The sequence below is a fragment of the Boleophthalmus pectinirostris genome, unplaced genomic scaffold (genome assembly GCF_026225935.1).
Source record: "Boleophthalmus pectinirostris isolate CB_2022bp ecotype Guang Dong unplaced genomic scaffold, ASM2622593v1 HiC_scaffold_10, whole genome shotgun sequence".
Classification (NCBI taxonomy): Eukaryota; Metazoa; Chordata; class Actinopteri; order Gobiiformes; family Gobiidae; genus Boleophthalmus; species Boleophthalmus pectinirostris.
The window spans coordinates 24,713,593-24,738,818 of NW_026570971.1; the positions used below are offsets into that span (position 1 = coordinate 24,713,593).

The 25,226-nt window shown below is 38.1% G+C and overlaps 1 protein-coding gene across 3 annotated transcripts; it reads left to right on the forward strand.

Annotated features, from left to right (window-relative positions):
- Positions 1-94: 94 nt before the first annotated feature.
- loxl3b (lysyl oxidase-like 3b) lies at positions 95-25,226 on the forward strand. 3 transcript variants are annotated; one of them, XM_055158125.1, is made up of 14 exons: positions 95-330; positions 4,421-4,752; positions 5,318-5,481; positions 7,795-8,012; positions 12,104-12,308; positions 12,793-12,973; positions 14,505-14,659; positions 15,924-16,094; positions 21,172-21,331; positions 21,892-22,135; positions 22,470-22,585; positions 23,159-23,295; positions 23,955-24,066; positions 24,563-25,226. In XM_055158125.1, the coding sequence occupies exons 2-14, from the start codon at positions 4,491-4,493 to the stop codon at positions 24,634-24,636; spliced, it is 2,199 nt and encodes a 732-aa protein (XP_055014100.1). In that variant the 5' UTR covers positions 95-330; positions 4,421-4,490; the 3' UTR covers positions 24,637-25,226. The 3 variants fall into 3 exon arrangements, with proteins under 3 accessions (XP_055014100.1, XP_055014107.1, XP_055014113.1); XM_055158132.1 differs by lacking the exons at positions 95-330; positions 4,421-4,752; positions 5,318-5,481; positions 7,795-8,012 and adding an exon at positions 11,499-11,631; XM_055158138.1 differs by lacking the exons at positions 95-330; positions 4,421-4,752; positions 5,318-5,481; ... (3 more) ...; positions 14,505-14,659; positions 15,924-16,094 and adding an exon at positions 16,272-16,825.

Below are 25,226 nucleotides of genomic sequence, written 5' to 3' on the forward strand. Positions count from 1 at the left end.
CCCAAAGCCCCAGAGCCCGCCCCGTCCCTCCTCCCTGCTCTCCGCGGCTCCCCCTCTCCTCTCTCGGCCTGACTGACGCGAAGGGAGGCGGGAGGCTGTACAGCTGGCAATTATACTCTCGGTCTCCGCTCTCACTCACTTTAATTGGCACCTCGTTGGCCTCAAATTGAACCCAGGCTTTAGATGCTCGCATTAACGCGGCTTGTGGATTAATAATTTGATTTTTTGTCTCATTTTTGGCGCTGGTTCAACTTTCGACAAAGATCTTTTTCATCGGAGCTGCCCACTCTCCGTTGGGACCGTTATAACCTCCTCAGCCGGCAAGACAAGGTAAGAGAAATATTGGATAAACTAGCATAACTTTTATTTAACATAAATTAGTCTTTACATTATAGACCATTTGCATACTTTGGAATTAATCTGTAGAGGATAATTATTAAATGTACTTAAAATCTTGCTATTAATTAGCAGAACAATAGTCAGTGGTCAGAAATTACGTTATAAAAGCTCTGGGCAATGCTCTGCTCTGCTAATTAAAAGGAGCGTTAAGACCTCATGTTTTGGCAGTAATTAAATGTAGGCTAATATGTTAAAAAGTTCACAAATTACAAACTAAAACTGAACTAAATCTATTTAAACTATTGTTAACAGTTTGATGAATGAAGAAAAGTGTAATGACAGATGTTAGGCTAGTTGTTGCAGGCAATAAAATATAGACTTAGAGAAGCACATTGGTTTGGTCTGGGTTCAGTCTTTGTACAAATTAGCCTCACAAAAACTATAAAGAGAAGTAATTTAATAAATATGCATACAAGGCTATCCTGCTGCTATAACTAAAAACTCTACAAAGAAAGACTAAGATTAAGACTAAATATGTCTACTTGTCTAGCTTCTGCACATTAAGAGCCCACGTACCTACGCTTTTTGGCTGCTACTACTGCAAAGCTGAGCAGCAGCACGTCTCAGTGGAGAGTTAAATAAATGTTGATCAAATGAAAAATGCCAGGAATGCAAGAGGAAACACAGGCAGACCAAAATCAGTCTCAAATATGTGTCAAATAAATTCATTCATTGCTATAAATGGATCTGGCTTAGGGTGATCAGAGGTCCCAGTTTAGAGCCCTGTGTCCCCTGCCCCAGCAGATTTATCCAAAACCATGATTAGTCTCAGTTATAACAAATGTCCCAGATGTCCCTATTTTTGACAAATTTTACACCTACCAACAGTAAAGAGAAGCATGCATTGCTACTTGTTTAGGTAAAATACAGAAAAGCTGCTTAAAATTACTGAGGTGTCCCAGTTTTGATTTTGAAAATATGGTCACCCAAACCTATCTGAAAAGTTCTGAAGACATGTACTACGCTATTCAAAGTTCAAAACCAGTTAACCTCATCAATAGTTATGTATTTGCTGTATTTAAAGGTCCACTATGTAAAAATTTCTGGTGGAGGGTCCACCACCTGCTTGTCACAATGAAGATGTTATTGTGATGTCTAAAATATCACAAAGTATGGCATTAATTGTATCTGTCTTCATGGATGGAGACGAGCAGATGATGCTACCAGACCAAGACATAGGTCTGGTCTGTGGAAAGGCAAGTCCACTCACCATATGAATGTATGTGCACTTTTAATAAAATATTTATACTGAGTTGTTTAATTGGAACATATAGTTATGATATGGATAACCCTTATGAAAAGTATTAGGTAAAATTTGTGTAAACCTAATTGTCTTTTATTGATGAACGGGTCTGTTGCAACTAGGAATTTAATTTACAAATTATAGCGGCATCATACTGTAGGGGTTCTACATGTATGTGTATGGCAAAATGTCCACCAGTTACCATGGAGACACAATGCATAAATTACCAAACACGTTTAATGATTGTCTGAAAACTCAAGACAAAAAAACAAAAACAAAATGGATTTAAACAACACATTTTCAGGAGCCTGTGACCAATTTGAGTGTCCGTAGTCCTTTTAGGTATTAGATTGTCAACAAAAATGTGAGAATTACTAACTCAAAAACTGTTAGCTAATGCTAGCTAATTTGTGACTGTAATCTTATGTGGAACTTGTGTTAGAGCACAAATCAACTCACCTGTTGTAGATGCATCTAAGTCAGTTCTTCTTGTTCAGATTGTGTTAAAACAAACTCAGATTAAAGTCTAACAAAGCCTCAGACAAAGCAGTGCTTACAGTTACCGTTACTCTCCCAGTGAATGTTGATGACATCAGCAGCAGAGTATCAATACAAATCTCAAACTTGTGCCCTTCAATCCCTGAATCCCATGGCCATTTATTCAGTGTGATTTCTCGACATGCAGACAGCCAGACATGTTTTGGAAAAGGCAGGTTTCAGTCTATGGCTCCTGTAATAACTACATACTACACTACTGTATTTGTGTCTGAACAACCAGCCCCCTCCACACACAAGGCAGCCTCAAAGGGACATCTATGTGGGTCTCCTTATACCCACTGTACGTGCTCTGCCATTAATCCAAATTATCCTAAATGGGGGACCCTCAAGGGTTTGTTTTTGCTAATTTTTCAAACGTGACGGTGAGTTGGAGCTCTGGTATGTAGGTTTGATGGACAGGTCTGTTTCATGGGTCACTGCTCACAGAATCAGACTGTGGGTGTATGAGCTCCTTAGGTGAAGGGCTGCATGTGAAAGTTACTATATGATTATATGGAGAAGAAGAGTTGCTGTTATCACAATACTAAAACTTCAAACTAAATTTTGATAGTCATTACCAATTTTGATACCACAATGATAGTGAAACATGTAATTTTCAATTTTAATTACTGCAGTTATTTAGATAAAGTGTCTTATTTTATAGATGATCATATTATGCATACAGCTAATCCTGACATTTATAATTTTATATGCCCAACATTATTTAAAATAAATGTTTGTATTTGAATTAGTTCATTTCCACTTACACTTTTTTAGTGTAATACTAGTGTAAGTATTTGCTATTCCTCTATCAAATCTAAACAATAATGTCATAAAACAGCAAATATTAGGACTTCTTCCCATATCTCTCAGACAAGAATGTGTTGAGTCTTGACCTTAATTGGGTTTTAATAAACAAAGCTCCTGCCTTAATATACAAATAATTAAAGCAGTCTGCATTTAATTATCTTTCTTATATCACCCTGTTATTTAAGCTTTCTTATATCACCGTGTTATGAGAGGAGCAGCTGTCTTCACTCAACTTATGAGCTCTTCCATGCTCCATCTGCTCTGCATACTTTTACTGTGGTGTCCACAGAGCCGCATCCATCACTGCTTTATTCTGCAGATTGATGATACATTGATAGATTGATAGACTGATAGATTCTTTATTGATCCCAAAGGAAATTAAAATTAAATTAAGATGGGTGCAACCTGACAACAGCATGGTGAACCACATTTAGATACTACAGATGTACTACTAAAGAGTCTGTAGAGGACTGTGGGGATTATGTTGTCTCAGTAGAACACATTCCCAGTTTGCCTCATTGTTACTTTGCAGCTGATGGTGTCAATATTCCCTAGAGGTGTGATGCTAACTGGAGCACTGCTCTGACTGAAGCTCTGTTACTCAAGTGAGACATTAATCTGAGCTTTATTTTAACATAATTTGACCAGAAAGAACTGATTTAGATGGAACTACAACAGGTGAAATGATTTGTGCTCTTAACTAAATAAGTTCAATGTGAAATAAGTCGCTCACACATAAAATTATAGTCACAAGCTCGCAAGCATTAGCCAGCAGTTTGTCACTTTTTGACTTAGTCGCTCACACGTATTTGTTGAAAATCAAACACCTAAACAGGACCATGAATGTTCATATCCATTTTGTATTTTTTCTTGATTTTTCAGGCAATCTATTTTAATCACTGTTTTTTTGGTTTTGCTAATGTGTGCATTATGTGACCATGGTAACATTACACCATAGAGATGCATAGAAATACAGCCCCAGCACGATGTCACTTGAAAGTATCACTAATAAACCAGTGGGGATTTTAAGATGTTAACAAACTATGAAATTCATATTAGGCAAACTAATTACCTGTGCGTGCATGCTTAGTGCTCATAACAAACAGCAGAGTAGCCCCAGTACGCTCCATTTATTATCCTGGTTATTCTGTTTACTAAAATAGCACATTGTTGGCTTCTGTTTTTATTCCATAGTCATTACACTTAAGTGGTCATGAAACAGCATTCAGCCAAACCTTGTAGACCAAATTATGAATAAAAATCAGATATTTTTGTCAGGCGATACCTCTAATTTCAGTATGTCTAAACCAAAATTTGTTAAATACAATTGTTTATAAAAGGTCATACGAACTTGTGAAATTGTCACAGGTTATGAAAAAAATCATTTTGACTATTGACGTTTACTTAGTCTTTTCTTGTCTCTTTTTTCAGTGGTTCCAATGGACAGATTCAAGCATCGATCTCAGTTGTCCATCTTGTTACTAGGCCTGTTACTACCATCATGCTTCTTCCAAACCACACCACAGCCCTCAGTGTCCCCCTGCCCTCCCCCTCCTCCTCTCAGGCCGATCGGCTCCGGGTGCGACTGACGGGATACCCCCGAAAACACAATGAGGGGCGGGTAGAGCTCTTTTATAAGGGCGAGTGGGGCACTATCTGTGACGACGACTTCTCTATTCAAAACGCCAATGTCCTCTGTCGACAACTGGGCTTTGTCTCTGCCACTGGATGGACCCACAGCGCCAAGTACGGCAAAGGACAAGGTCAGAGCCACTCTAAACAGTTAGCGGTTTAGCCAGTGTTTCCCTACAATAAGGGAACTATGGTCCTGGCCCCCCATAATTTTTACCCTCATAGTTGTAAAATAAGCAGAAAAACAAAAATGGTGAAAGAAATTACACTTTTTGCTTGTAGTATTGTCATAAACACAGTAAGTGGCATTTATTCTCCATAAATTATTTAAAGAAAACCTATTATGCAAAATAGACTTTTCAAAGCATTTTTCACTTATTTTCAAGACACCATATTGCCAGTCAACCCCCGTTTTCACCACCACCGGTACACGATCACTGCTTTCTATAACTTTATTTCCTTAAGTTATGATATGCATAACATTCACAATATGTATTCTTCATGTAAAATTAAAATATGTATTACTTGGGCCACCCTAGTCTCAGTATTTTGTTTTTGATGTCCAACTCCTCCTAGTGCTCACTAAAGCTGTGCACTTGGGCAATGTGTGTTTTTGTGTGTGTGATTATGGGACAATTGATGGACATTAACATTAGGTTTGCATGCAACCCTCAAATCTTGTGACCTTTTCTGCAGGTAAAATCTGGCTGGACAATGTAAACTGTAATGGTGGAGAGAAAAGCATTGAAAACTGTAGATCTCGCGGTTGGGGAAACAGTGACTGCACCCACGATGAAGATGCTGGGGTGGTGTGCAAAGATGAGAGGATCCCCGGCTTTGTCGACTCAAACGTCATTGATGTAAGTTACCAAGAAAACATACTACCCCTGTACCTCAGATCTTTGGGAAATTAAAAGTGCAAATCTCATGTTATTTGTGTATTAATATTTTGAAGATGACTCAAAAAAAAAAAAAACTGGATGTGTTTGCTAATGTGTGCATTGTGTCACCATAGTAACCACTGAACATTCCCTCATAGATATATACACATTCACCCCCAGCATGATGTCATTGCAAAGTGTCAATCAGCTGTTAGTTCTGTAGTTTATATTTCAGTGTTCTCTCAAAGTTTAATGCTCTTGAAATTTGCGTTGTGAACAATAAAAAATATATACATCACACATTTATTTGCTATTATAATAGTAACACCCCAGTTCATGAGTTCACAGTTGTTTGCTCATTACAATTACAAGACCATAAACAGCCGTGAGTGCTGTCCCTAGGGGCTCTGTACGTCTGAACCACAGAGATGTTAAATGGTTCAGTTAGACACATCTGCTCCTGGTTAGACCTACATACTGTGTGAAGCCTGTCCTTAGTTTACACAGAGTTTGTACAGTGTTTGTACAGTGAATGGAAAAGGCCTCTCACTAAATTGATCTGTTGTCTCACAGATCAGTGCAGAGTTGGACTGCTGCTTTAGGGGCGTGACCTCAGACATTTTGGTCCAAGAAGATATTATACCATGTCCAACAAATACATTTATTTAATGCAATAAAATGTTGAGAATCAAGTTAACTGTATTATGCCAAATTTTAGATATGAATGCTATATTTTAGGACTGCAACTAATGATTATTTTAGTAGTCACTTGGTCAGCAATTATTTTTTCAGTTAGTTGGTGAGTAAATGTCTTATTTCACTATTATTTATTATTATCCAATACTGAGATTTTCAAAGTACATTTATAACCAAGTAAAGTTTAACATGTCAACTAACTAGGCTAGGCATTATGGTAGAATATATTATGTATTATTGATGAAAATCTGAAACTTTGTATTCTTTTTTTTTGTAATTTTGATCTAATAAGACTTTGTTATAAAAAAAGATCTTTTGGCATGTGTTTAGTCCTGAGAACAATGATCAGAACTGGATTATTTTAATAGCTGATTACTACTGTAGACTGTGTTATTTTTTACTTCAGTTATATTTCAGTTTATTTTACACTTGTGTCTCTTCTATTCCTCTCCGAAGTAGAGACCAATAGAAATAAATAGTGCTCAGAGCTGTGAGAAACAAAACACCATATGTTGAACATTAATCCTATATATATAATGCAAACGTTGTTTATTTACGAAGATATAAATATGTTAATGTGTTTTTTTCACTGCAACACCATTTCAGTCAGTTACATGATAGCCTCTTGACTCTGATCAACATTTCTTTGTATTACTTTGTTCTTAGTAACTCTCCCTTTCTCCTGCTGTTTGTGTGAGTAGCTGAAATGTGGTGTCCAGACCTGACTCTGAAACTGATCCAAGACTTTTTCCAAATAAACCACAGTGGAAGTGACTCAGAGTGAAGCCAGCAGCAGTGATAGTCACGTTTACCATGTACGAGCACTACGTAATACAATAAGACCCACAATCACCCCATTACTCAGTTTGTAGACTTGTATAAATGCATTTACACATGTTCGACCTGCAAAGTCCTTCTCCAGACAAGTCTGACCTACTTTTATATTTTGTACAATTTACAGTATATTATTGCAAAAGAAGACTGAATAGTCTCAACGTAGCTTCTTCACTGTGTCTATTCACTTTCACAACCATCTTCTGCTATAAACCCCACTTGGACGACCAAAGGATTACACAGCATTTATTACTTACATTTATTGCATTTATTACTTACATTTTCCGGTAATCTTGTTTTTTCCATTATAGATATTTTTATTGCATCACCTGCTTGAGATAGATGTTAAATGCCATACTGTTGAATACTGAGGGCAAATGCATAATCTTCTCCATGGAGACACGCAGGTAGTGGACCCTCCAACGGAAAAAAATAGACAGATAGATGATGAAAACACATTTGAGGAGCCTGTGATTACTATGAGTGTTCATGGTCCTGTTTAGGTGTTTGATTTTCAACAAAAAGTTGGGAGACAGACTGAAAAACTGCTATTTGGGAGGGACCTTTTAACAACACAAATCAGCTCACCTTTTGTAGTAAGTTAGTTCTTTATGGTCAGATTGTGTTAAAATGAAGCCTAATAAAGCCTCAGACAGAGCATGCCTCCAGTTAGCATCACACCCTCAGGTAATATTGAAGACATCAGCGGCAAAGTATCAATTGAAGCTGCTTTGTAATTTATCTTCTTCTTATCTTTCTTAGGCCCAGGTGGATGAGAACAAGATTGAGGAGGTGCGGCTGCGTCCCGTGGTGAACATGGCAAAGAAGAAGCGCCCGGTCACAGAGGGGGTGGTGGAGGTGCGGTACAAGGATGGCTGGGCGCAGGTCTGTGATGTGGGCTGGACCATCAAAAACACGCGTGTGGTCTGCGGCATGCTGGGGTTCCCACACGAGAGGAAAGTCAACAAGAACTTCTACAAGTGAGTCCAGTGCTTTCAAACACAACTGTCTATGAACTGGAGTGAATGCTGTGTACTTGTAGTGAAATACTGTAAGTGGTTTGGAATTATCTGGAAATCTTATTTGATCATCTAGTAGGATTAAACACATTTGGTTGCGTTTATAGGCCTGTTTAACTCTGGGTGATTTACTGACAAAAACAAAAAAAACTGTAGTCCTTTCTTAAATGTTAAAGGTGCACTATGTAACTTTAAAGTCGGGGGTCCGTCACCGTATATTTCAGACAACGCAATAACATCTCCATGAAGAAAAGCAGCTGACGGTCCCGCCACCAGAAAAGTAACACAATGCACCTTTAATGCTGCCAGAGTTGCTTATAATTCGCACTCTGAACATCGTACTTTATACACATTGTATTGCAAATAGGGGTGTGACGAGTTACAATATTCGCAAGACAAGAATTTGATAAAAATAACATAAAAAGTAACTACACTGTTCAAAAGACTGCTAAAATGTGAAATGCATGCAATAAGTGAAATTCAAACTCCACATATAGTATAAAAGAAAAAAGTATTTGTGTCACCATAGTCTAAACAAAAACTATGGGGAACACTGCACTGCACAGGATAGGTCCTGACATATGCACAATCTTGTAGCAATTTTTGTCTTGTGAGATCTTGTGACTCGAGATTTTTTTTTTTTATTATGCAGTCCTATTTCCCGATACAAGGCAGAGCAGATGCCAGTAAAGCATTCAGTTTCGTGTTGACCCCCATGTTGACTGTTGTTTGGTGTTTGCTGTAGCCTGTTTGACATTCCTGTGGATTCACTCAAGGAAGAAGTAACACAACAATGAGACACAAAAAAATAGTCATCTGAGGCTATATATTTCAGTCATATGTTCTGGCCTGAATTACATTTTTAATATACATGGTATATAACAAGGTAGTAAATTATTTTTATAGTCCATAGTTAAATTGCCCTTTTTCACTTTAAGAGATAAGACTACAGATATATTCTGAGTATTTGTCCTGGTTTAGTGCTATTGAAGGCTTGGTTTGGTCCTGGTCCAGGTTTAGTTACAGGTTTAATCCCAGTTCAGTCCCAATTTTGATGTGGTTTCGTTTGTAAGTGTTTTCTACATACATAGTCTACATACATACAATACAATACTGTCAGTGGGAAGAAGAAAATACACTCAAGTATGACTGAGCATGTGGTCAATATTCTGAAAAACATAACAGAAAGACTTGGCTGTCAGTGTTTAAACCACACTGTCATATTTACTGGATTATTGCTCTATGGGCTTTTGATGTTTATTGTCTCTTGAGTCCTGGACACTGGTTTGGTATGTGTAAGCCGAACACATTCCTGGTTGGTTTCCAGACTGATTCTCTGCAGATGTTTTAACAGCAGCCCTCAGTGGAGTTTGTCTTTTCTTTGGAGCGTGAAGAGGATCAAACTCAGGGAATGATGAAAAAGAAACCACTTTATTGGTAGTTGGTAGTAGTATCAGGTAGCTGAGTTTGATTGTGTCACTTACGCAAATATGGCTGAGAGTTATATTCCTGTATCAGTGTGGTAATGTGGTATTTTCCTAGGAAATATTTAAAAGGAAAGTGTTGAACCTGATCATTTATACTGACAAGGTTTATTATCCCACTTGATCCATCCAACCACACAAAAATTTGATCATTATACCTGCCATCATATCAATCAAAAAACAGGTTTATGTCTAGCCTCCTAGGACCTGACGTCCACATATGTGGGTAGATATGTCCAAAACATTTTGGGTTCAGGCACTGAATAAATAGTTTTTGCAAATCATTATTCAATTATGACTTATGACTTATAGTGTTCCATCAAAATGATGAAAACATAAAATGAATGTTTTATATATCATATGTGGACATATAAATATAAAAAATTTTCTTGTTTTTGCACTCATCAAGTCCCAATCAGCTCAAATAACAAAGAAAAATCAATATAGCATGCCATGTGAGAGTTTGGGTCCTAGGAGGTTTTAATGTTTTCAATGACTTGGCTCATCTCACGTGATTAAAGATGCACTGGGTAACTTTTCTTGTGAGAGGCCCTCCACCTGATAACTGCTTTTCTTGGAATTCCAACAAGTGATTGTTTCGTTTTGCAGTAATTCACCGCAAATTAAAGCATTTATATCTCCAATGCAGACCAGCAGGTGGCAGACCTTTCCCCAGAAAAGTAAAAAGTTATAAGGAACACTTTTGGTTGTACTTTTTTTGATAGGATATTACATAATTTTTTGGGCTCCCTGCCTTTTAGCGCACGAGTAAATGTGCCTATGGTCTACATGCACCTTCCCAGTGTTTGCCTTTGGTCTGTCACCTCTGTGTGATGAATCTGTGCATCTCACTATTGCAGAAGTCTCAAAAAGCGTGCGGCTGTGAAGGGGTCCAGGTCAAAGGTCAATGTTGTTTCGAGTGGAAGGTACAGTGTGAACGGAAACCCATCGTCCTGCTCTATTATGCTCATGTCTGCCCTTGTCCTGCGCCTGTCTGCCCCTGTCGCTTCTGAGCAGTCTGACGATGGGTTTCACTTGTAGAGTTTACCTGTTGCTGTAGTGTGTGCAGTTTGCTTAGACTTAGTTATCTTAGACTGTTGGTTCTCAAACAATGGTTCATGTATTTTAGTTTAGTGTTTATAGGTGGCCTTTTGAAGACATTTCACCATTTAAATAATATAATATTGTCTTTTAAATTGTATAGCCATGGTGGTGGTAACTGAAGTTTGAAACCTTTAGATAGTGCTTTTCTTGATGCTCAAAGTAGCATCAAGAAAAGCACAAAAGTAGTGGGGGTGTCTTGCTTGAAAACACAATAACAGTAGATGGAATAAGATTGGACCACCAACATTTGAGTAATCTGCTCAACACTGTGCTTTCACCCTATAGACCTGGTTTAGAGCTTGCTTTAATCCTAGTTTTATGGTTTAGACAATTTTTAAGATGTGTTGGAGTTGGTAAATGTTTTCTGAGCTGGTATTTGGTGAGAGTGTTTGAGAATCACAGGATTATAGTCAGCTTTCTCTTTTCTTGTCTCTAAGACAAATAGAAGTTTCAGTATTTCCCAAACAGTGTGTGGGTCTGGGCGTAGGATTCTACACAATATAAATATCTTCCTAAGGTAAAATGTTTGGTAAAATTGCTGTTATTTTCTCCATACAATACATCGATGTTAGTACCTATCTGCTGTTTGCTCTAGGTAGATTTAATAGATATTACAGGTGCACTGTGTAACTTTTACTATGTAACTTTTCTTTTCATATTATATAAATGTTCCACAGTATGGCATTAAACCTATCTATCACCATGTAGACAAGGTTACAGATCAAATTTGTGGAGAGGCAAAATCATGTAGCAATGGACCCTCCACTAGAAAAGTTATGTAGTGTACCTTTAGTGATGCTTCAAGCTCTCAGAAAACTATCTTAGTACTGCTGCTTAAACTTATGGCTCTGTGTTAGTAAGTGAACAGGCACATGCTTTTGGTGACATTTTATGCCCCTTTGTGCAGTTGTTTTATTTTCTACCTCTTGTTTACATTGCAGGCCGACACCCAAACCTAAAGTTAACACTAAACTGAGCAATGCTGGCAAAAGGTAACCAGCATATTATTTTCTGCTATAAGAAAATAAATATGCTCAAAATGAAATTGTCTCAACACAACTTTGATACTATCTTTTGTAACTTCACAGGCAATAGAAAATAATGGGCTACAACTTTGACTGCTTTAGTAATTGACTAGTCTGAAATATATTTTTTGATTAAGTGATTGTTTCTGTTGTACAAGGCATTAGTTACATTAAAAACAAAATAAATGTTCAAAAATATAGGTTTCCGAATAGAGAATATTTACAAGCATTCGTGATACACATTTGAAAATCTTTTTACATTTCATTTGATATGTTATTATTGCAAATGCCCTGGGTTTTAGAGTGTGTATAATCCAGATAACGGTTACAAGTTTTAAATAGTCAACCAATCATGGTTATTTGATTAATCGTTGCAGCCCTAATGGAAATATATTCAAGAATATTTCTTCAATAACTTGCACAAATTTGTATGTTTCAGGCTGTATTTGGAGCGTCAGAAGAGTTACTACCATGTTCACTCTGTGGCCTGCACCGGGACAGAAGAGCATCTCGCCGCTTGCCCCCTTGAGTTCAACAAACCCAACACCACCTTCAACTGTGGGGGGTCTGCCGCTGTGGTCAGCTGTATGCCCGGACCACTCTTCATGCAGAACACTGGGCTCAAGAAGAAACTCAAAACTTCTGTAAAGTGGATTAATATTTATTATGACTATACTATCTCACTATGGTTAATATTATGTGGTATTAAGGCATGCATGTGGTATATGTTTGTGCTTCTATTGGAGGGGACAATTTATTCTTTATTTATTTAAATTACATACACTATTCTAATGTATTTAATGTTAAGTATTTTTATTAGAGTATTTTATTTAGAGTTTATAATATATGATAATGATTTTGTCCAAGTTTAAGGGACTTAGAACTGTACCTTTTGAAATTCACATATTCAGACTAGGCAAGCTTTGCCAAATGGGCTTGTAGAAAATTATAATTATGGCACTGAAAAAAAGCAAAAATTACTAAGAAAATGTCTCACTGGTATTTGGGCAGGTGGTGGACCCTCCTCTAGAAATTTTACGCTGGTCATCATTAGTACATGTATTTTCAAGTTCTAGTAGTCATATTTGTTCTCATTTACTGAGTGTATCTCTCTGTTTTTGTGTTTAGACCAACGTGCGTCTGAAGGGAGGAGCGAAGGTGGGTGAGGGGCGGGTGGAGGTGCTCAAAGGTTCGGAGTGGGGCACAGTGTGTGATGACCGGTGGAACCTGCTGTCAGCCAGTGTCGTGTGCAGAGAGCTGGGCTTTGGCAGTGCCAAGGAGGCTCTGACCGGGGCACGCATGGGGCAAGGTGAAAATACAATGAAATTAATTAACTACATGAATATATAATGACTTACCCACTTATGCAACCGTCTATTTTTAATAATGTCTGAAGTTTACCAGATGATTCTCAGGTATCCATCATTGCCTTACGTCCTTATTTTGTCTCTTAAAGTACTTTATTTTCCACTATACAGTATACTTAAAACAAACATTTAACAAAAGTAAGATTTTTGGCTCACATACCTGTCACATTTCCACAATGAAAAAGACTTGTTGAGATTTATTTAGTAGCAGTAGTAGACTCGCTAGCTTAGTATTTGTCACAAATGGATTTAATTACTATACACTTTGCTACTAGACATTTTTCCTGCCTGGCTTTATAGTTAACATCCTAGTTTAGAACATTGCGTGTAGACATTAAATGAACATAGCTAACCTGCTAGCCGCATGAGCCTCATCATTTTGGCTTTAAAATGTTCGTATTAATCCGCTCTATATGTTCCTAGTATTTTTGTTTTGCTATATTTCATTTGAATGGAGCTGAACGTTATGAGTGAAACTATTAATGTTTTACTGTTTTTGTTTGTTATATTGTGTCTCCAGTGCTGTCATAACTGTCTATAATGGGAAGTAGCATACTCCATACTATGTAAAGTTTGAATGAATATGAATGAAAGCACCAGTACATTTGGGTTAAACCTGAGATACAGTCAGTCTCTTTTACTTAACTTCTGGGAAACTTAGGTGTGGACGTTTACCTCTGTTTGAACATATCCACCACAGTAGACTCTCCTCACAAAACATGGCTCTGTGCAAAGGCGGATGTGAACGCGGCACGTTTCTAGACCGAAAAATTCCCAAACGTCACTGGATTCGGAAACATGTGCAACTGAAGGAATTTCTTTCATTGAAGTTGCATAAGTTAGTGGAGGAGGTGCGCTAGGAGAAGGACTCAAAGTTTAGGCATGTGGAGCTAATGGACACAGCTCTGTAAACATGACTTGGCAAAAATCAACAGCTGCTTGGTCATGATGAAGTTATAAAATGCAGTGATTTATGAGTATTTTTCCGTTCATATTAAAGTCCCACTTTATAACTTTTCTGGTGGGAGGTACGCCACTTCCTTGTCTCCTTGGACATGGTATTGCTTCATCAGGAATGTTAGTATGGCATTAAACATATCTATCTTGCTTATTTTCAATGGTGTAATAATATACATTGACTGTGGGCAAGCACCAACTCTAAAAAAATAATAAAAAAAACAAACTTAAAACTAATAATTGTTTTCAACTGACACCTAGTGTTCATTTTAGTTCTGTTTAGCAGTTATATTTTTGGATTCGTATGTATTATTAACGTCTGCTGTGAAATGGGATTAGCGGCTATGATCTGAGTGAAACTTATTTCAGAGGATTTCAGCGAAATGTTTTTTGGTTTTTTTTATTATTGAGAGTTTTTTTCATATAGGTCTAGGACTGTTATCATAGTCATCATTTATTGTAACATCACAGACTTAAATATATGTAGTAAACAGAATGTATTTTTTAATTTGTCAGGAATGGGTCCGATCTACATGAATGAGGTGAAGTGCGCAGGGACAGAAAAGTCAATCTGGAATTGTCCCTTTAAAAACATCACATCTGAAGACTGTCAACACACAGAGGACGCTGCTGTGCGCTGCAACGTGCCCTACCTCGGTTTGGAGAACTCGGTCAGATAAACTATACTCTTTCACATTATCACAGTCTTTTTTGTCTAAAGTTAAGATATTTGAAAGCGTGCATTATTTATAGCCATAACCAGCCAATCTTTTCTAAATGTGTTTTGAATTTTCAGATTTGACCGTCTTTTTACTAATATTCTTATAAGTTGTTACACATTAAGGGCTACATGTACTTTTGAGATTAAGATACTGTATGGTGTACTGTTATTATTGTGAGACAGTACCCAAATGGATTGAAATAAGAACACATAATAAGCAGAGGTTTAAAATCAATATTAAAAGTACATCTAGCCCCTATAGTGTCATTTAACATTTCTTTTTAAGTATTACTAATCTTCAGTAGGGCTTGGGCAATATGGCGTTAGAAACAGAAGTGACAATAATGGTAAATGGTCACATTTTTCTATAGCACTTTTCCACCTTCAAGGCACTTTACAACAAGGAACCACTCACCCATTCACACACACATTCATACACCAGAATACACAGACACTGTGGGCAAGGTGGGTTAAGTGTCTTGCCCAAGGACACAACGACAGCAGTCATCTGTGGGAGCTGGAATCACACCAGCCAACCTGTGGGTCAGTGGATCTGACCACTCAACCTATGATGTTTACGTTGAGAGCTGGATTTGAACCACCAACCTTTAGATCAGTGGGCAAATGCTCTACCAACTGAGCTACTGCCGCCCCAAACAATAATCTACTTTGGTGACATGGCTGTGATTCCGTGTTTCACTGTTTATCGTAGCACTGACACTTTTCCCCACCCACTCCTCCTCTTGGCCTCACTAAGGCTCTGAGTGAGTGATAGGTGGATTTAACCATTTACAGCTACGTGTGAACTCTTAAAGTTACCTCATGAAAACCACATAAAGATACTATATTAACATGAATTGTGATCAAATTAAAATTGTGATAGGGGATAATGAGGAGATAATCATAATGCGAAGCCAGATCGCCCACTCCTACTCTGTAGATGCACAAAGACACCATGTGATGGGAAATAAAAACTCCACAACAGCAACATTTCAACTTCCTATTCAAATTATCCAAATCGTTATTGTAATGCGATATCCAGTTCAAACACATCACCTATAAACTTTTATTTGGTATCAGCTTATCTAGAGATTCTGTTTTTTATTGGCTTGTAAAATTACAAAATCCCCCCAAATGGCCCAGTTATCCATACTTGGAGTTTTTATACCCCGCAGAGGTGTCTGTTGCTGTAGTGTCTAACCTGCCCCTCACAGATCCGCCTCACGGGGGGCAGGACACGATACGAGGGTCGCGTGGAGCTGCTCATCTCAGATGCTAATGGCACCGAGAGCTGGGGACTGATCTGTGGAGAGGCCTGGACCAACAAAGAGGCAACTGTGGCCTGTAGGCAGCTGGGGCTCGGCTACGCTAACCAGGCTAACCAAGTAGGTCCCTTTGACAATCAGGCTAACCAAGTATCTCAGCAAGATCAGGACCAAACCAGGATTAGAACAGGATCAAACCTTGTGTGAACACACCCTAAAACAAGTTTCCATTGCTGAACATTTTCCTTGTGAGAAAGTACATCTGGTATTGAATATTATTAAATCTATCAAAATTTTAAAATATTAGTGCAACCATTTTCTTCCTCTAAAGGTGAGTAAATTTATGGTCCACTCATTAATTAACAATGCATGCAGAGTCGTCTTCGTAGTCATAACAGCAGTATTAGTAGAAGTATTAGTAGTAGTTGCTTGTCTGCTTCCCATGGCTACACCGTTGTACTCCATGTGGAAGTGCCTCTTTCTAATCAAACTAAATCACAGCTCAGAGTGGTGACCTCATGTGGAAACCTCGCTGTAGTTTCCTCCTAAAAAAGACTAACCACTCTGCCGCCGCCATAACCACGTTTCCAGTCCGTCATTATACAGTATTCTCCAGTGTAAGTGTGAGTGCAGACAGGTCAGAGACGGGACAGGATACGCCCCCTCCTCTGACTCCCTGCAGGGCCTCTGTGCAGATTCGGATAGTGGGCGGTCGCAGCGGGTACGAGGGGCGCGTGGAGGTTCAGGTTGGCTCCAAGTGGGGCACAGTTTGCAGCACGGGATGGACCACTAAAGAAGCCATGGTGGTCTGCAGGCAGCTAGGGCTCGGATACTCCATGCATGCCATCACTGTAAGTATAGGATTCAGATGCCGTGTTCAGGTTACATTACAGTGAAGTGGCCTATATTTTTAAATGGGATAGAAAAATGTCTATGGTTAACTTACTATTTTTGTGTCCTTCTGTGAATATGACAGCATCACTATTGTAAATGATCAGGCTTAACCTTTCGAATATGGATTTGTGTTTTGTTTCATTCACACATATTTGCGTAATCCTTTATTATTATTTATCTTCAAATATCAAAATGCTCTGTTCCACCTTGTGATGTCATGTGAAGGTAGTTTTCAAGTTAATATCTTTTACTTTTTATTCAGTAGAGAGTGACAATTCCAGGGCTGAAATGATCCAAATGATTCTAGTGAAGTTTTATCGAATTTAAAAACACAGTGGAGCACTTCCTGTATTACCACATGACATCACAAGGTGAAACAGGTTTTCTTTGTTTGCAAGAAAACCTCAGCCAAGTAACAACCATAGCATCCGCTCTGACAGCCTGGTGGAAATTCCACAAAATCACACGTTCAACTATCTCACTATCTAACTTCACCCCCATCTGGAATAACCCTGATTTTCTTAGCAACAAAAAAACACTTAATTTTCACTCCTGGGTGCAAAAGGGCATCACACATTTAAAACACATCTTCCATAATAACACCCTGGTGTCATTCCCATACCTGGTCCAGGAGTTCGGCATCACGAGTAATCAGTTTCTGGAATATTCACAACTCAAATCCTCGGTACAGTAAAAAATGTATACTAGTACAGCAAATGTATGCCTTTCCCCTGCAATCTCAGAATTAATCAATATCCCCAACCCCAAAAAACTCCTTTCAAAGATTTATAAAATAATATCTCACTCCGACCAAACTATATCATTACCGTCAATAAAATGGGAACAAGATCTCTCCCTCACTCGTGATGCCAACTTCTGGACCCAGATCTGTAAAAACATTTATCTCATGACAAAAAATGCAAATCTACAACTCATACAATATAAGGTACTCCACAGAACTCACTACACTGGTCAAAAAAATGCTGAAAATGGTTTTCACATCAGAAATTAACTGCACAAATTGCACACAAAACCTCCCCGACACTTATATTCACGCCTTCTGGCATTGCACACCCATCAGGCACTTCTGGGAAGGAATCACAGACTCACTATCCCACTTCATGGGTTGTCGCATCCCCACGTCCCCCTCACTCTGCCTTCTAGGAGACCTTTCAATAATCATAATAGATAATAAAAACCATAAACCTCTCCTTGTGGCCCTAACTATCGCCAAGAAAACTATCCTCATGAACTGGAAATCAAGACACAACATACATCTGACACACTGGAAAAACCTACTCATTGACCATATCTCTCTAGAATACACATCTACTACCCCCGTCAGCACAACAGCACCCCAGTCACCCTGGTCCACCTTCCTCGATTTTCTACAAATGTAATTTCATATTTGATTATTCTTCTCCTCGTTCCTTAACACTTTTCTTTGTCTGGTAGCCTATCACCTTTTGCTTGACATTAAAATAGATGAAGTCCTGAGAGTACATACACATGCACACATGCACACACACATAACACACCCATACACACTCACACACACCTGTACAAACACACGCAATGCCATACACACCGCTTTATTTTATAAAGAAACAGGGATGGGATAGACAGGCTATATAAAGCAGAACTTTAACGTACTTAGGAACACAGCACAAAGTTGTCTGCCTCAGGTCCCTAGCGGGCTGGGCCCTCTCTGCTGTCGCCTGGGTGTTGGGTGTGGGGGTCCACCTACGGGTGCCCGGTTGCGTGCTCTCCCGTCCCCTCAGGGTCTCCCCTCTGTGCTGGCTTCACTCTCTGGTCTACCCCCAAGCTCCTTACCTCCCTGATACTTTTAATGCATCACACCCAACTTTTTTTTTAATGCATCACAAGTCAACCAGGGATGAATGTGGGTTCATGTGTGTGAATTGTGTGAGTGTGTGTGCAGGCTTGTGTGTATGTGGATGTGCGTGCACATTCCTGTGCAGGCAGGTGCGTGCATGCATGTGTGCGTGTGAATGTATGCACATGTACATATATATCAGGGAGGGGGAGCATTCAGACTGGGAGGTGGTTCATTGGGGGGTGGGCCGGCCTGGTCGATGGGTGACCACATGCGGAGCCCTTGGGGTGGCCCCCGCACCCGCCTTGGGGGGCGTGAGTGTGGCTTGGCCTGCTCCCACTTGAGTGGGGATCTGAGGCAAAATGCCAACACACACTTAACAAATTTTCAATACTCAAATTAAATAAGCAATAATACAGGTCAACATTAAATCATCCGCATAGCCTGTCTATCCCCCCCGGCACACATACATACACACGCGTATGCACACACATACACGTATATGCACATACATACATACACGCACGCATATACACACACACACACACACAGACACGTACATAAGGTTCACACTGTCACCAACCCCTGTCATCTTTGTTCCTATTTGTATGTAATGTTCAGTCGTAATGTCTGTCTTGTATCTTGTATGTTGTTTGGTTCCTATTTGTTGTAATCTATGTAGTTTGCAAATAAAAATTATAAAAAAAAAAAAAAGAAAACCTCAGCCTAAATGTGAATGAAACAAAACACAAGTCCAGGTATGTTTTTGATGAAGAAACAACATTATAACATGAAAATCAAAATAACGTAATATGAGCCCTAAAGAATTTAGAATTTTGCATCAGATAAATTTCTATATTATTAATAAACATGAAATGAAATCAACATGAATGAAAAATACATAAGTAGTAATAATATTGCTATTAACAAATAAATGATTCTAACCAGAATGTACCTCCTTAGTTAAAACAACTTATTGTCTCATATATATTATACTATATTTTTTAAGTATTCTTTTATCCTGATTTTTCTTTTCCATCATAAATAATGGTCAGTGATTGATATAATTACCAGTATTCCTGCTTTGTAACATTCTGTTCAATACACATTTCAAAACACTTAAAAATTGAACACATTTTATTAATTCTTTCTTTAGAACAGTGTCCAGATGGCCTTTTACTTAACTGATGTATGATTACCTGAACACCTGGAAATCTTCACAAGCCATAAATTATTACAAAAAATGTGTATATATATTGTTACGAACTGGCTCAAGGTTCGAACAATGGAGAGTCCACACATGTTTAAAAAGAATACAAAAATAGATATTTATTTTAAAAAAAGGTGCAATTAAAGTTGTGGCTGCACAGTGGAGAGAAGAGAAGTGAGCAGTCTCCAGCAGCCAGCTTTAAAGGTGACGGGCCACACCCACAATCAGGTGCAGCTTGTTATGTTGGCCCTCCCACTTGAATCTGGAAGGGAGGAGGGAGAGAGAGAGCCACAGCAGCACAAACATGCACCCACAAATACTGACCCAAGCTGGGGTCGTAACATATATATTTATATATTTTTTGCTACAGATTAAAGAGGAAACCTTAAGTTGTATGTACATTTTTCACAAGGCAATAAAAAGTGTTTGTGGTGGTCTTTTTTCTGTTTAACTTGTTTGAATAAATTGATTTCACAGTAGTTTGCTGGGTGGGTAAAATTTCAAGTATTAAGTGAGATTTTAAATTACACTGACAGAAGCATAAAGCAATATTCTAGACTAAATTAGGTAGATGAAGACAGAGAGTAACTTTAATGGGATCTTTAAACCCTTTACATTGTCATTGTCATCCATTACAAGTCATACATTTTGAAACCATTTATGTTGTCTAGTCTTAGCCTTGTTTTTCCTTTTTTAACATTTGTATGATCCATCCTCAGCTCAGTGTCTCTGCGAACATCCCTGACCCCTGAATCTGTTTTTAAACAATGAAATACATAAACTCCAATGTATGTTTCAGATTAAAGCTACACTGCCTTAGACTTGAGTATGTCAGTCTAAAGGTGCACTGTGTAACTTTTCTGGTGAAAGGTACACTTATTGTTTTGTCTAGAATGTTTCACATTTTGGAGGTATCCTTTCCATGGAGACAAGCATTTTATACCACCATGTTTTTCAAGGGATTTTCGAGGAATTAAAATGCCCATCATGAAGTGAATGCTAGATAGATACAATTAATGTCATACTTTTGAATATTCAGGCAAAACAGTAACATATCCATGGAGACAAGCAGATTTATTTATTCTGGATCCACATCAGTTATTACCACAGCAACAATTGTTCTTCCAAAGGTCCACTCATGGCTCACCAGAAAAGTTACGCTGTGCAGCTTTAAGTAATAGCATTGCAATTGCCTCTTCTCTGACCATATTCTTGTTCTGCCCTCTTGTGTGTCTCTTTTATCTGTTTTATTTAAGGAAACATGGTATTGGGACAGCAGTAATGTGACTGAGATGGTGCTGAGTGGAGTGAAGTGCACTGGTAGTGAGATGTCTCTGAGTCAGTGTCAACATCACAAAACTGTGAGCTGCCAGAGAGCTGCTGCTAAGTTCGCCGCTGGAGTCATCTGTTCCGAGAGTGAGTAGGACAACAGGGAAGACATATAGACAGGGCTGAAGTATTAATGTGATGCAGATGCTAGGGCTGCAAGATTAATCATGGTTAAATTCACTGTAGGATGGGACTTCTGATTCTGGAAGTAAGAATCTGGTTAATTAATCTATAGACATTAAGAAAACTTTATAAAAAAAAAAAAATTTACAGTTTCATGGGGGATAAAATAAGCTAAGCTGTACTCTTGATGATAAAACAAGACAGAATTTGCCATTTGTATTTTCAAGATTTTTATCATTTGTTTTAATTGAATATATTTGTTTTTGAGCCATTTTTACTCCATAGTGAATAGTCTTTGTAAAGCATCATTATATTTTGCTTCCAGAACCAAAGGTCCACACCAATTGTGGTAAAAAAGTTCAAACATTTATTTTTCGTTGCCCAAGACATGAAAAAATTGTTCCTTACTTGTTTTTATGAAGAATAGACAAGTGCCCTCTTTTACAGACTATTGGGTGAAAAAAAGGTAACGTAAAAAATCTATGAATACATCCACTCTTATCCTCCCCTTTATCCCCTCTCAGCGGCATCTGACCTGATCCTGAATGCCCCCCTGGTGCAGCAGACTGTGTACATAGAGGATCGGCCTCTGCACATGTTGTACTGTGCAGCTGAGGAGGACTGTCTGTCTAAAACTGCTGCAAAAGCAAACTGGCCGTATGGACATAGACGGCTGCTGCGCTTCTCCTCACAGATTCACAACATCGGCCGAGCTGACTTCAGACCCAAAGCAGGGCGCCACTCATGGGTCTGGCACGCCTGTCACGGGTACAACTACACATCTCATCAAACTGTTTATATCAGGAAATGTTTGGTTGGTGTTAAAGCCGGTGGTTGGTGACTGCATAATATCAAAAAGTCAGTGCACAATAAACAGTATTAGATCATAAACACTATAGGCCTAAAAAGTGGTATAGTGTTTGAGATGAAGAAAACTTGTGATCCCAAACTTGTGACCCTGTTATTTGCTGGACAATAGTGGTTAGCTTGAAAATAATGGAAAAAAATATCATTGGTTTATCATACTGTAGTGTCCTGTTTACATGTAATTAGATCAGTCTTGTTCTTTTTAACAAATTATGCCATTCTTTGTGCTGAATAGTCACTACCACAGCATGGACATCTTCACTCACTATGACCTGTTAAACTCCAACGGCACCAAAGTGGCAGAGGGACACAAAGCCAGCTTCTGCCTGGAGGACACAGACTGCCAAGAAGGTGAGAAACACAGTTACACTGTATTAAACAGTGATATATAGCAGATAGATGAAAAAGTGATGAAGAAAATGTTTATAGTACTGCAGCTTTCCAGAGCGAGGACACAGCAAAGTTTTTCTTGTTTATTTTCTGAATATAATATCTACTGTAGGCTATAACACACGCCAAAACAAACACAAAACAACAGTAGTCTTAATTCAACAGAGCCAGACTCCTTCTGACCAGTAACTGACAGTAGGACCTCCACATCAGTTTGTCGGCATAGCAGCCAAGAGTCACATACAAAAGCAGTTAAGCCTACATTAAAGGGGCACTGTGTAACTTTTCAATTGAGGGTCCATCACCATCACCTCACATTTATTCAATTGTAGGTGGTTTTATTGCTCTCCATGACGATAGAAAGGTTTAGTGCCATACAAATACAACATACAAAGAAAAGCAGGTAGCAGACCCTCTAACAGAAAAGTTACACGATGCACCTTTAACAATTACAAAAACAACAAAAGGTGTCAATTCTGAACTGAACACAAAATATCAGATCATTACAGCATCATTTGCATGTGTTTGTTTTAGGCGTTTCTAAGAGGTACGAGTGTGCTAACTTTGGGGACCAGGGCATCACGGTGGGCTGCTGGGACTTGTACCGCCACGACATCGACTGTCAGTGGATCGACATCACTGACGTCAAACCTGGAAACTACATTCTACAGGTCAGTCAAAACCAGAGGGACAGATCCATTTCTACCATAGAATACCTGGCTGTCCTCTACCGGTGGCAGGAAATTTGGTGTCTCACAATGATCATGGTCAAGAAAATTGCAATTAACAATTATATCATGATAATTATCAAAGTTGCTCAGAGCTTAAAAATTTTATGAATATGAATAATGATACTTTAAATATTATCAATAGGTTCCATATTTAAACAACTGGTATAGTGTTGTACTTGTTAGTGAAAGTGAAACCAATAATGATTTAGAAGAAAATATCATGGATAAGTATCTTTTTTCTGCACATTCTGGTGATTTATGGCGATTCTTACAATAATATAAAATGTCCTATGAACGATTATTGCCTATCTGTTTCATCATCATAAACAATATTATTTCTGTATTTATTTTGTGTTTATATGAATAGGAACACAAACATAGATTAACAACGCAGTAGTTTGATGCAGATGCATATTCACTAAAAGGCAATGGTATTATTAGTAGAAAAAACAATAAATACAGTGAATGTGCCAAGAGAATCAAATATCAAAATATCACACAGTCATATTTCACTCTCTCTTTCTTCACACACACAGTTTATACATGGCCATGGACATCACATTATCATGAACTAAATATAACTGGACACTCTCTTTTAGATTGTGATAAATCCAAATCATGAAGTGGCAGAGAGCGACTTCACCAACAACGCCATGAAGTGCAACTGTAAATATGACGGACATCGGATCTGGCTCCACAACTGTCACACAGGTACATAATACACCTCTGTTTTAGCCCATGCATTTCTATTAAAACTCTGCAGCTGATGTCATCTACATTCCCTGGGGATAGGATGCTACCTGAGGGTACTGCTCTGTCTGAAGCTCTGTTACTCAAGTTAGACTTGAATTTGCTTTAACACCATCTGGTGTTCAACAATTTAAAGAACTGATACAACAAAAGAGCTGATTTGTGCTGTTGAACAAGAGCATTGCAAATAACATTAGTCACAAACTAGCTAGCATTAGATAACAGTTTTTCAGATAGTCCCTCTCATCTTTTTGTTGAAAATCAGACACCTAAACGGGACCATGAACACACGTATTGATCACAGGCTCCTGAAAATGTGTTGTTTAAATCCATTTAGTGTTTCTTTTTGAGTTTGCAGACTTACCTGAACTTATCTGACTATCTACCCCAGCGTAATGTCACTGCAAAGAATCAGTATTGTGTTTTTGTGAATATTCATTTTCTTTTTGGCTTTCAGGTGATGCCTTCAGTGAAGAAGCAGAGAAGAAGTTTGAGAAATACCCTGGTCAGACCAACAACCAGATTTCATAATCAGAAATAACATTAGTTTTAGTAACTCAGCAGAAGGTGAATTTTGTAAGATTTTATACTTGAATATTCAAGTGCTATTAAGTCAATTCACGGGTTTCAGTGTGATTAAAAAAACATTGTTGTTGTTGTAGCAAATGACAATTAAAATGATGGAAAGCTCTCAAAATGGTGCCTATATACACAGAAAGGAGAAACCCATGAAAATGTCTCCAACAGGATTTTAGTGAATAGTCTGTACATGAGTTTGAATGTTTCATCAAGGCTTTAAAATGTCAGATGTTTACACAGAAAAAACAAAAGTATTAGTAATTTTTTGTTATCATGTTGTTTTGAATGAGAGTACTGCTCAATGGAGTTTTACAATTGTCAGTTCAGTTTTTGTAATATCTGATTTCTAGTGATTTTTCCTCCACTGATAAATTGTGTATGTATTTATTTGAAATGAAGGTGCTCTGAAGTCAATTTGAAGCCGCTGTAGAGTTATTTTTGTTTTATAAAGTTTCATGGTCTAGAAAAACTACCAATTTAAAATACAGTTATGATATAAAACAGATGTAACATTCTTCACAAAATAAAATGATCTCAACTAC

Bases quoted from the DNA above. Each gene is read 5' to 3' on its own strand.
- loxl3b (XM_055158125.1), top strand. From the start codon at position 4,491: ATGCTTCTTCCAAACCACACCACAGCCCTCAGTGTCCCCCTGCCCTCC. The intron at 12,974-14,504 runs GTGAAAATACAA...TTAATTTGTCAG, and splicing joins CGGGGCACGCATGGGGCAAG to GAATGGGTCCGATCTACATG. The intron at 24,067-24,562 runs GTACATAATACA...TTTGGCTTTCAG, and splicing joins GCTCCACAACTGTCACACAG to GTGATGCCTTCAGTGAAGAA.